Genomic DNA, 12,870 nt, shown 5'->3' with positions numbered 1-12,870 from the left:
GGTGATTTTTAATTTTTTATATTTAATGCAAATTTAACTATCATATATATGCATTATTTCTAGAATTTGAAAAGTCTGAAGATAGTTAAAAAGGCAGTAAACAGCACATGAAAGACATACTAAAAATAATCTTCTAGGGCTAGACATGATGGTGATGAGGCAGCGCCAGGACATTTCTGTGAGTTCCAGGCCAACCAGGACTCAGTTCCAAAAATTAAATAAATAAAAATAACAGCAAAACAAAAGCCTAGCAGAAGGATACAACAATGAGACAATATTATCCTAACAAAACAGAAGAGAATTGACGCTGCAAAGTGCAGATTTAAAAGAAAGTTTCCAAATCCTGCATTTACTCTTCAGGTGCTTGGAAGGAATAGCTCAAGTAATCTTCCCAAGAAAGTAGTGCTTACCACGCACCTGGAGTGGTTCTTTGGAGATAAGGTCAAATACAACTTAGACTGGCCTAGAATTTGAGATTCTCTTGCCTCGCTCTCTCAAGTGCTGGGATTACAGGCATGTGCCACCATTCCCTGTCTTAACCATCAGTAATCAAAAACTCCAGCAGGAAAAAAATTATTTTTGAAACATTATAGTTTTACTTCCTATTTACTAAGAACAGCAGCATGAATAATGACTGTAATTCACCTGCAATATAGCCTTCTGCTCCTCTCCACATGTGCTGAAGATTTCACCACGGTGACTGAAGAGTTCATCCATCGAATCTTTGTGTCGAATGATGTCAATGGAGAAAGCCTTTGAAAAGTGAACTACAATTAAGTCAAAAAGTGAAAGGGCCCTGCCTTGCACCTGTACTAGTGAAATGTCAGATACAACAAAGGAAATTCCTAGCTTTAAAAATACATAAAAAGTATCCTTGAAGTTTAGCTTTTACCTATCATCAATGCTTACCTTTAAATTGTTTTCCAATGTCTATCATTTTAGTTGTTCACAAAACCTTTTCCCTTTTAAAAAACATCCAGGAACTTGCTAACTATTCTTTCTCAGAGTCAAAGGTCTACTTATCCTTTTCCACAAAACAAAACAAACAAAATATATTTACCTCACCCAACTCAGGTATTTATAGATTGATTTCTACCACCATCTCATTAAGCCAGTCTACTCAATCAGAGACAGTCACAAGCTCTCTCCCAGCCAGGACGTGGGCAACACTTGGGCTGTTCTATACTTACCTTTTGTACCTGCAGCTGAGCAGTAGTCTGGTCTTGTTCTAGACGAATTGGACCAAGAGCCATCAGCTTTCGCTTTGTTTCAGCAACCCAAGCTAGTTCTGCATCAGCAGCTTGCTCATACTAACAGAATAAAGAAAAATGAACAAGTTACACACAGCCAATGTCTCTTTCTTGCAACTGTAAATTATCCAACACAGAAAGGCCTAGATTCTTAGAAATACAGTTGTACCAAAAACTGAGAACAATTTCATAAGAATCACAAACCAAGCTGTAGAGGGCTTTGTAGCTAGTGGTAGAGCACTTGCTGAACATGCATGCAGCTGTGGGTTCAACCCCAGGGGTGGAGAACAGGAATAAAAACACAGGATACTTTAGGCCAGGTGTGGTAGTACATGCTGTGAGGTAGTGCCTGCTTACAATTCTATCACTTGGGAGTCTGAGGCAGGAGGATTGAAAGTTTGAGGCCAGCTTGTACTACACAGGTATACCTTGTCTCAAAACAATAACAAAAATTTCAAAAAAGAAAATGAAATTACAACAAAAATGTAGAAAAATTAAACTCCTTCAAAAAAAGTTATAAAACTTAGTAGATGGTTGGTCATCCATTTGAAATAGCAGCTGGAATCTTTTGAGGTGTGCTTCTAACCAGAGAAGTTTTAATGGAGTGGTACTCTTTGCCAACTCTCCAATTCCCACACTACACAACAGTAGCTTTACTTAACATTTGTTATTTTTATTTATTTTGGGGGGACAAAGTCTTCTGATTAGCACAAGTAGCTTGTGATAATCCTCCTGCCTTAGCCTCCTAAGAATTACAGGTGCGTGCCATCATGCCCAGATATAGGTGTTAAAATATAAATTGAAAATGGCAGTAGACAGCCGAGTAATGTTAACTTGGAAGAACTTGCTAAGCTGAAGGATGGGACCTAGACCCCCAAACTCACTCACAAACACTACGAACATTCTCTGTGTAAGTGCTGACAGAATCTAAACTGCATTAACCTCTATTCAGTTTAGCTCCCTTTATCGGAAATGCTTAGGAACAGAGTAGTCGGAATTTTAGAATATTTATATAGACAACATACTGATACTGGCTGAGCATCCTCTGGATTTTGAAATACTTTACATGTTTGGATTAGGCATGCTAAACCTATGTTTAAAGAGAAAAGTAATGAGCTGGACATGGTGGAACAGACCTACATCCTAGCCCTTGGGATGTGAAAGCAAAAGAAGTAGGAGTCCAAGGAATGTGAGCTGAAGAACAGACCAGGCCACACCATACTATTTCAAAGTATATGTGTGCAGGGTGTGTGTGTTTCCCAAACACAATACACTGTAACTAAAGATAGCTAGCACTGATTAGGGATGATTCTGAAGACAAACTGGGGATGTGGCTGAGGTGGTGTGATATCTTCATCAGGAAGATGAAGTAGGAGGAGCTCGGCTTCCAGCTCAGTCTGCGTGACGAGGGAGATTCTATCTCAAAAAAAAAAAAAAAAAAAAAAAAAGAAAGAAAGAAAGAGGAAAAACGTACATTTCTAGCTACAGAGAAAAACCAGTATTGCCCTCCTCCCAAGAAACAGGAAAAAAAAAAAAAAGGAGAAACAAGATACCTGTGTTTACGAAAAGACTCTATTTTGGGTGGCTGTGCTATTTTGGTTTGCGTATCTTAAAGTAATTACAGTTCTTGATATTTTTTTCCTTTTCCATCTAATGCTAAAATAGTGGCGCTTCACACCTTTAACTTCAACTTTCAGGAGGAAGAGGCAGGTGGATTTCTGTGAATTTTTGAGAATTCAAGGTGGAGCTACATAGTGAGATCTTAAATAAGGAGGTGGGGAGACAGGCCTACAGAGATGGCACAGAGGTTGAGAGCTCCTCTTTCAGAGGACTTGTGCTCCGTCCCTGGGACCCACAAGGTGGCTCGCAACCATCTGATCCCAAGCCCTCTTCTGGCTTCTTTGGTATTATGTATAAACATGGCGCACAGACATATATGCGCACAAAACACTCAGACACATGAAAGTAAAAGAAAAATCTTTAAAAGCAAAAAGCCTCACATAGGACTCCTGTAAGTTTTTCTCTGTTCAAGGGGTTGAGCATTTTGGTTCAAATCTAGATCAAACCTCTTCCAAATGTTTCCCATTATTAAAGTATGTCTGTTCTATTTACTTTAATCTCATTATTCTTCTTCCTGAGCCTGCACTTATGTAGGTTCCAGCACCCTACTCCACACATACATCCCAAGGCCTAAAACACTACTATCGCACAGCATTATAAACATTACCTGTTGTGATCTCTGAATAGCAGCATCAATTTCATCCACCCTTTGTCCAACAGTGTCACTGACCAGTTTGTACTGCTCATTGGCATCAGATACAAGTTTATCCAGCCCTTCTCTGGCTCTCCAAGGCACCAGCTCTAGAAGAGCATGGCTCACTTCATTCACTGTGTCCAACACCAGCCTGTGCTCCATGACCTCCTTCTTCAATTCCTAATGAGAGAAAAGTTTTCAGGCCACACCTTGCTAAATTAAGCACACGAGCAGCGGTGCAGTGGAGAGTGCTATCTCTGCCACACATCCCAGCAGGGCACTGACCTCCTTCCTTCAGCTCTTTTTTCCTTGCCTTACATTCTTCAATCATTTTGAAACATGACTTTAGGTTTAACTGTCTGCAAGATTTGAGCCACATTGTCTGTGGGTAAAACAGTGCTTTCTCTCTCTCTTTATTTCTTAATGCTCTAACTAGGGGCATTTAACTTAACAAGTACCACACAGAATTTCTGTGCATCAAAAACTACATTTGATCCTGCAGCAGAATCAGAAGTAACTTAAAGCAGTTCTTTTACTTATTTTGTTCTTTCCTTTTCCAGTGCCCTAATCCATCTCCCTTGCCTCCTTTACTTGTCTTCTTCCAGTCTCCAAATAGTGCCCCCTTTTAGAAAATGAGTGGTGGAAGAAAATTATACAACAGACACAGAAAGCAAACCTCCTAGGGACTTGGAAACTGACTTCTTTCTTTTTCAAACTACAGTCTTATTATATCTGTCAAATCTTATTGTCTTGAGTTAAAAAGAGAGAAAGCAGGAATACATTTGGTTTAGATATAAGGTAAAGGCAAGGAGACACGACTCAGACCAAGATGACACCTCTTTTCCTGGTACAGTGTAAAATGATGGCTTACCTTCTGTCTTTGCTGAAACTGAGGTATTTGCTCTCCTGTGGGAGACTGTCCTCCACTGGCTGCTAGCTCCTCCTCCACCTCCCTCAGCCACCCAGTTAGTTCCTCATATGTAGAATGAAACTTGGTGGCCAGCTGCCGGGCTTGTTCTAAAGTTCTGAGGGCCTTAGAGCTAGTGACTGTGATGTCCGCGTAACGGGTCTTTATTCCGTCCAGCTTCTCCTGGATAAGTAGCACCTCCTCACCTGTAAAGAACAGCACACCACTGTACACACAAAGGAGCTCTCAGGATGGTGGTGTCCTCAATCCTAGCTTTAAATTAGAGCTTCAATTTCAAATATTCTCTTGATATGTGCTGACTTCACCTAAGATCCCAAGCTGAGAGAAACTAGAAATAAAACTCTCAAACGCATAAACTGCTTCTGAGATTAAGCTCTAAATCCAACTGCAGGTGTTTGTTCATGGTCCCAAAACTTTACAGACAATGCTGGTATTCAATGTATGGGGAGACAGTAGAAACTGACACCCATAACCAGACAGAAGACAACCAAGTCTTGTAGTTTTCAAAAGATTTAGCAGAAAATGAACATGTTATCAGAATCCTTGGAGCATAAAGCAATATAATCAGTGAATATAAAGTTTCTCATTCACCAGGATGAATGATGGTCCTCATGATCTCCCCCCCCCCGAGACAGTATTTCTCTGTGTAGCCTTGGCTGTCCTAGACTCACTTTATAGACCATTCTAGCCTTGAACTCACAGAGATCCATCTGCTTATGCCTACCAGAGTGCTGGGATTACAGACGTGTGCCCGGCTGGTCCTTATGACCTTTAGAGGTAGGGCTGGTGATATGGCTCAGAGGACCTGGATTCGTTTCCCAGAACCATATATTCGTTTACAACAACCTGTAACTCCAGTTCCAGGGGACCTCAATGCCTTTTCTGGCCTCTGAGGGCTCCAGGCACACATGTGGTGCACAAATATGTATATAAACAAAGCACTCAAAACATAAAATAAAACAATCTCAAAGAGGTGCTAAGAGACACACTTTTCAAAGTACCTGTAGTTTGCTTTAGAAGAGCCTGTCCATTTTTAATAGCTTGATCTACATTTTTCTTTCTATTAATAATCTCTTCATTTAAAGCCTGAAAGGAAAGACTAGCATTAATTCCAAAACTATGGCACAACAAAGGGAAGAAATGTGAGAGCTTTAAAAGGACAAAGTTTAGAGATTGATAATACACTTCAGTTTAAAAATCAAACATTTGATTCCCTTTTTTATCTCTTTGGTTATTCTATTTGATTACTCTAGACTATTAAGAGATGCTTTATAGGCTGGCTCTCTTTTTGTGCTATATGAGAAAAGATTTAGGATGAAGTTAGCTTTACCAATCAATCAGTACCAAACTTGAAGACAAGGTTAGAAATAAAATAGAGCAAAATGCCCATTATGTCCAAAATAAAGAGATGTCATAAAAGCAAAGTGAAACCTGACTGGAAAGAAAGCTCAGCAGTTAAGAGAATGTACTGCTTTTCCAGAGAACCTGAGTTTGATTCCCACCACCACCATAAAGCAGCTCACATCCACCTGTAACTTCACCCTCACCTGGATCTGACACCTCTGGCCTCTGCACTGACATTCGCGTGCGTGCACACACACACAGACACACACACGTAGCATTAATTCCAAAACTATGAAACATAATTTAAAAATTAATAATTAAAAAAAGACTAAAGAGACATATTTTATAAGATGATACAAAATCCTTGAAATTTCAGAAATATTAAGTTACAACTACATAATGAGTTATGGATACCATTTAGATATTTGTGGTTTTGCTACAATATGCTCTCATCTGCTCAATGAAAACCTGATGCTACACACCCAATGATATAAATCACAAACTGCAATTGAGATGGGCCCTGACTCTAACCTGTATGATCTTCTAGAATCATTAGCTCAGCTTGTTAAAATACAAGGTTTCTCATGGACGTATCCAAAAGAATTAGTACTTGGCAACAATTCAATTATGCACTTTATGCATAAATACACTATGCATACAATAAAGCTGAAGTGTTTGGAATGGAGGGGGAAAGAGAAATTAAAAGAAAAAGAAATGAAAAGAAACATATCAGAATGACAAAATAATTCAGTAACATAACTGTAAGAATGAAAACACAAATACCAGGTGGTCGGCATGCTGTTTCTGCAGGACATCCTGTCTGTAATCCTTTACGAACACTGTACTGAGTTTGTCCTCAACCTCAGCCAGCCAATTGAGCACCTCCACCTCATCCTCCCCAAACAGTCTAGCGTTGAACAGTGCCTGCTCAAGCAGGGATGCCTTCCGACAGCACCGGTCTTGAATCTCACTGTATCGGGCCTGCAATGAGTCTAGCTTTTCTGACATGATACCCTGTTCTGCAGGACATGTCAGGGAGGAGAGGGACTGCCCAATTTTAACTGCCTGGTGCACATCTGTTGCATGGTTTTCTATTTCTTCCTCTAGAGCCTGGAATCCAGATGGAAAAAATGAGTAACAAAAAAGTAAATGAAAAGCAAACATGAAACAATGAATAACAAATAACAGAACAAATTAAAATAAAAATTCACCTGTTGCATGGCACAAACAATATAAAAAATGGCACATAAACTGTTTTTCTCCCCTTTGATGTTAGCCTATTAGTCAATGCCTACTTTCACTCCAACCCAACATAACTTTTCCAACTAGTAATTTGACTTTATCTTAAACTCCATAAAACATCTTCTAGAAAATGTTGCAGTTTTTTCCAGTTTTGCCTCCAGCTCTGTGTTCCACCTATTGTAGCACTTTCGTACCTTGTGACGAGTGATCTGCTGATGTATTTTGGCAGTCTGAGTGCCAACAGGTTCTGAGTTAGCAAGCTTTTTCTCTGTGACAGATAAGAAGTCAGAAATAGGCTCAGCTGTCTCATGGAATTGTTTGGCCAGAACCAAGATATCTTCCAGCTGTTTTTGCCTACACAAATACACAGAACAAGTTGCTCAGGCAGAAAGTCACATTACGAGTCATGTAGTATGAAATTCAGTAGAAGAGCAGTCTTTACTAGGCATGATTTAAGTTCTCATAGAGAGCAAAACACACGTGACTGGGTAGCATTACTTCACAGCTGTGAAAGTTTTCACAGCATTATTTTCTGTTGACCCTAAGGTGGGTAGGATATTTATCCCATGATTAAAACAGAGAATGCTAATCCTGATGGCTTAAACAAAGATTTCTCCAGTCACCTCATGAGCAGTAGCAGGCTCAGGATGGAAAGAGACCTTTTAGCACTCTCCCTTAGACAATCTTGACACATAACAGAAAGGAAATGTAGCATGCGTACCACCTGAACATAGGGCCACAATAAATACAACTTAAAAGCACCCCAAATCAACTGTCTTCATGTCTTATTCTCTCCTTGCTATCTCTGCATTTGAGTTGAAAGAATATTTGAAAATGAAAGTAGTTTACTCCTAAGAGCTAGAAGTCTGTCTGTCCTTTCCCTTCCCCCCAGTTTCAAAAATCCAATTAGGTTTCTGGCAATTTCAAACCAGACTCTCTCTCTCTCTCTCTCTCTCTCTCTCTCTCTCTCTCTGCAGGTCATTTGGAATCTTAAGTCTTATATAATATCCACATTAAGCTTGGGTTTTAAATATACTATAAACTACAAATGGGAGAAGAAGCTGCCATACATAAAACACCTGGAAATAACCAACAGACCCATATAAGCACCAATTTAGTAAAGAAAGGCCATAATGCTGGGTTTAGACACTAAGAACAGACGGAACAATAGCTATTTTAAAAGGCCTGGTACTGCTGGGGCATGTAGCTCAGTAGTAGAACTCTTGACCAGGATCCATGAAATCCTAGGTTCAATCCCTGGTATCAACAAAATAAATAAAATAAATTAAAATAAAAAGTGTTGAGATTGTGTGATGTATTTCAGTAAAGCTTTACTTAACATCTATCCAAGTTATACCTGGCAGCCTATTTAATTAATTTACTTCTTTGAGACAGAAAATACCTATCTATCTCATGAATGTCTATATATCTAACACCATCACAGATTACCTTGAGGATGCAAAAAACAACAAATATCAGTATAAATTACCAGAAAAGATACACATCAAGTTTCAATTCCAAATATTAAAACACTGTTTATATATGTAAAATAAAAAATAACAACAAAAAAAAAACCTGTCTCAAGAACTCAGACTGAATGTTGGCTAGATGACAAGGAGACCGCGTCCATTATTTGGGACATCAGCCACCTCTCACATCAAGCATCGCTGACTTCAGAATTTATGAGCAACTAGAGCTCAGTTCCTGAGAGTAATATGTGTATTATCTCTGAACACTCATCACCATCAGTAAAAGCCACTGGACACCTTCCAACGAAACACATGAATTATCCAATATGTGTAAAGCACTACAGCAACTGTAAAGCAAACAGAGCACTCCTCTGACCAAGCCTCACATGCCTTACCTGGCTGCTGCCTTGTTGAGGAGTTCAGTCCATCTACTCTCAAGACTCTCCAGCTGCCCAGTGATTTTCTCTCTATCAGCCAGCTCAGCTGACTGGGCTATCCTGCCTCCTTCTGCCTGAAGCATATCCACTGTAGCCTTTCGATCATCTAAGAGTCGCTGGAGCAGCTGTGGCATAAAGAGAAAGAGAAAGAGAAAGAGAAAGGAAAGTAACAACACAGGTCATTTAAAAATAAACCAAGAGCTGGGTGTAGTGCCACACACATTTAATCCTAGCCCTGGGGAAACAGACGCAGGTGGATCTCTATGAGTTTGAGGCTAGCCTGATTCACACAGTGAGAGCCTATTTTGAAGAAAAATAAAATACAATAAAACCAAACTCATCATAAAGAATCTGAAGCTTAACTGAACAATTCATTCTTGACCCAAAAAATATGTGATCACTCACTTCAGTTTTTAAATAGTACAATTGCTATCACTGTGTTACTGACAGGTATTTTTTTTTTTTTTTAATTAGGGGACAAATACATAAGCCAAAAGTGGCAGTGTACACCAGTCCTTAGAGGAACTCTATGAGTTCAAGGCCAGCCTGGTCCACATAGGAAACTCCAGATCAGCCACAGAGTCTCGGAAAACAAACACAGAAAAAAACAAAAGCACACAGAAAAATCATTAGGATCTGAAATGAAAGGTATGTTGATTTAGCTTAAGGTAGTCATTCCACATTGTATTATACACATATATCAAAACATCATCTTGTATGTTGTAAATATATAGAATATCATTTGTTATATCTCACTGAAACTAGAAAAGAGACAAAATTTCATTTGAGATAAACACGATTTTCAAAAAAGTTTTTCCCATTGGTGTACCTTCATTGTACCTGGTTATATTTGAAACAACTAGTCAAGGTTAGCCTAAAACTCTAAAAAAATCCTCTTGCCTCAGCCTCCCAAGAGCTGGTTTTGAAGGCATATGGCACCATGCATGGCATAAAATTAAAAAAATGTAAAAACAAAACTGCACTGAAATAGAAATTAAACTAACACTATAAACAGAATATTGGAGACATAGAGAGCTCAGCTGGAACAGTGCTTACAGTATCACATCAACCAGGTGAGGTTTACACCTGTGATCCCAGCACCTGGGAGGCGGAGGCAGAAGAATCAGAAATTCAGTGCCATCCTCAGCAACATAATGTTCCAGACCAGCCTGCCTATGTGAGACCCTGACTAAAAGACTGTTGAGTTCTAAGCCGTTTATCCGGCTCCCTCTCCCCAGGCTCAGGAAATATTGGAGAAGAGAGTGTGGAAAGAGTGTAAGAGTCAGGGGAGGTAGTGTTTATGTGTATATTGCTGACTTCCAGACCTGACACACTGTTTCACTAACAGTTCTCAGCAGCTGTGATTATATGTACAACATCCACTTTAAGAGTAACCCTGCAACACTGTGTTACAGAGTGGGAAGAGGCTCAGGGATCCTCACCCTTTCCTGAAGATTTGATTACAGTTAACATTAGATGGGAGAAAGAAAGATATTTTTTTTCTTTAGCAGTATAGCCACTGGCAAGGTATCCATATTCCTGTGAACAATTCTAGTGACACTCAATAGTCTCTCTCACACACACAAAGTAGAAGTAGGGCTAGGTGGGAAGAAGAGGATGATTAGAACAGGGAAAGAGATGGTAATGGAGGGTGAATGTGATAAAAAATATTATGTATAGGAATAAAAATGTCACAATGAAACCTATTATTGTGTATAATTAACATGCTAACATTAAAAATACAGACGACTCATACATGACATACAACATTATTCTAAAATATTGTTGATTAAAACATGACACATGAGCAAGTGTGTAACTTGTTTAACAAAGACCAGAGAAAAGCAATGAAGATAAGTTCCGCCTTTCTTCTCAGGAGGACAAAATGGAGTTCCACTGAAACTTCAGACTGGCTCTGAAGCAGTAAGCAAATGTGTTGTCTGCCACTGTGCCCGCTTCAGTTCGCTGTCTCCACATTCCCACTTACCTTCTGTTCTTGGATCTGTGCTTTCACCACTTTATACTCAGCAGATGGAGGCTTCTGATTGGCTATGAGCTCTTCAGTGTCTGCCAACCAGCTGAGCAAAGGCTCTAAGGCATCTTGAAATCTCCCACAATGTAGCAAAGCCTCCTGTAGTTGTGCAATTCTTTGTGCCACCTGTGTCACAGATCCGCAGAGCTCGGTTACAAGGGGGGAGCAGTGTGCATGGACAGTTCTCTAACTACTCGCCCTTTAGTACTCACAGATGGCAATGACTACATTCTGTTAGCGTTCAGTTGCAAGGGAAACCTCAGATTTAAATGTCTCTTTTTGCCCCTTCCAGTCCCAGCCCAAGTGATACTTGCTCACCACTCACCTTTTTATTCAGTGTATTCCACCGAGTATTGATCTCTTCCATGTCATGTTCTAAACCTTGCACATCACAATTTTTTCCTGCACTTTGAATTAATCCCTGGCCAAGTCCATTCACCTGCTGCAATTTCACTTGAAGAGGATCCACTTGTTCTTTCTGAAACATCTGGATAATTGCAAAGCAAGGCAGATTTATTCTAAAGGACATTAACTTTCTTTTTCTTTCTTTTTGATAAACTTTCTATACCACAGTATCTGGTCATTTTTCAGAGATTTATACCTTAATGAAGGAGGGTGAGGAACAAAGAGGACATGCGCGCATCAGAACAGTGAGGTACAAAGGAGATGGATGAGTTTATAGTTCAGTTACATATATTATGTATCCTCATGTGTAACATACACCCAGGACCAGTTATAGCACTATCTAGGTATTTAATGTAATGACTCAGTTTCTTCTTTCAAATCAGTTGCTTAATTTTTAGTGCTAAAAGCTATAGGGAATAGTGAAGTATAAGCCTTAAAATACTATAAAATAAATGAATACTGAAAGGGAAGAATGCTATCAAATTACAAGTACTTAAGATCTTGGAATAATACTGTGGAGAATAGACATTTGATCACTGACATCAGGCAACGTGCTTTTCTGGCTAGAGTGAGTAACTCAATCAATCAGTCAAAACAGATCAACAGTGTGAAAAATGCAAAGCTCACAGCTTAATCCCCTGTGGCCATTTAACTTCATTCTGTTTCAGGGCCACAGACCACATACAACCAATCATCTTGAAACAGTAATCCCTTGTCTGCAAAAGAAAATGTGCCTACAACTCTGACACATGCACTGATTAAGGCATAGGTATATAAAATACTTTAAAAAGATGATACCAGGGATCACATCCATCATAAAACAAACAACAACCACCCCCAGCAGAATAAGTGTGGTAAGCAATATGCTTCTTTTTCTCTACTACAGTTACAATACAGATATTTCTACATTCAACAGTCAGAACAAAAAATAGTACTTTTGAAAACTGGGTGTAAGCCACCAAGCCTATAAGCTCAGCACTCAGGTAGAGGCAGAAAGGTAAGAAGTTCATGATCATCATCAGTTACATATAGAATCTGAGGCCTATCTGGAGTATATGAGACCCTATCGCAAAAACAAAATGAAGAAATGCCAAACCTTTAGTTTTCACACATTTGCCAAACTTATGGTCTTAAGGGAAAGAATGACATAAATACTTATCCCGAAGAACTGGTTTCTCTTAATTACTAGAACATAAAATTAGCCATGTTTACCAGTCTGTCTATATCCCCTCACCCCCAATTCTTTTCTATACAAAGTTCCTTCAGATTCAGCATGGCAGATTTGTCTATTAAATACAAAAGATGACAGAAGATGAAAACAGATGAGGACAAAATAAAAGTAAAAGAGGACTGAATGCTTAAGTCAGACTAATTTTGTTCTACAACAGATCACAGATCACACACTATAGCTGGGAATCTAATTCCAAAGGAACACCTATGGTTGGATAAATCAGTTAGCAGGAAGGGAAAAGCCTAGCAAAACCTGAAAAAGGTCCTGAGGGAAATCAC

The 12,870-nt window shown here is 39.2% G+C and overlaps 1 protein-coding gene across 29 annotated transcripts in view; it reads right to left on the bottom strand.

Moving 5' to 3' along the window:
- Macf1 (microtubule actin crosslinking factor 1) overlaps positions 1-12,870 on the bottom strand; it is a 345,150-nt gene that overhangs the window by 39,432 nt on the left and 292,848 nt on the right. For 22 of the 29 annotated variants that reach the window (XM_060379622.1, XM_060379623.1, XM_060379634.1 and 19 more), the window contains 10 exons: positions 11,282-11,443; positions 10,912-11,082; positions 8,883-9,049; positions 7,213-7,372; positions 6,560-6,886; positions 5,434-5,518; positions 4,376-4,617; positions 3,478-3,684; positions 1,191-1,310; positions 646-753 (listed from right to left, as the gene is read on the bottom strand). In XM_060379622.1, coding sequence (XP_060235605.1) covers positions 646-753; positions 1,191-1,310; positions 3,478-3,684; positions 4,376-4,617; positions 5,434-5,518; positions 6,560-6,886; positions 7,213-7,372; positions 8,883-9,049; positions 10,912-11,082; positions 11,282-11,443 — 1,749 coding nt within the window. The remainder of the gene's footprint in view (positions 1-645; positions 754-1,190; positions 1,311-3,477; positions 3,685-4,375; positions 4,618-5,433; positions 5,519-6,559; positions 6,887-7,212; positions 7,373-8,882; positions 9,050-10,911; positions 11,083-11,281; positions 11,444-12,870) is intronic. The other 7 variants (XM_060379626.1, XM_060379627.1, XM_060379635.1 and 4 more) reach the window with 1 other exon arrangement.

The sequence above is a fragment of the Meriones unguiculatus genome, chromosome 3 (genome assembly GCF_030254825.1).
Source record: "Meriones unguiculatus strain TT.TT164.6M chromosome 3, Bangor_MerUng_6.1, whole genome shotgun sequence".
NCBI classification, from domain to species: domain Eukaryota; kingdom Metazoa; phylum Chordata; class Mammalia; order Rodentia; family Muridae; genus Meriones; species Meriones unguiculatus.
Note: the sequence above shows the minus strand (reverse complement) of the source record. Positions and strands in the feature narration are given on the sequence as shown.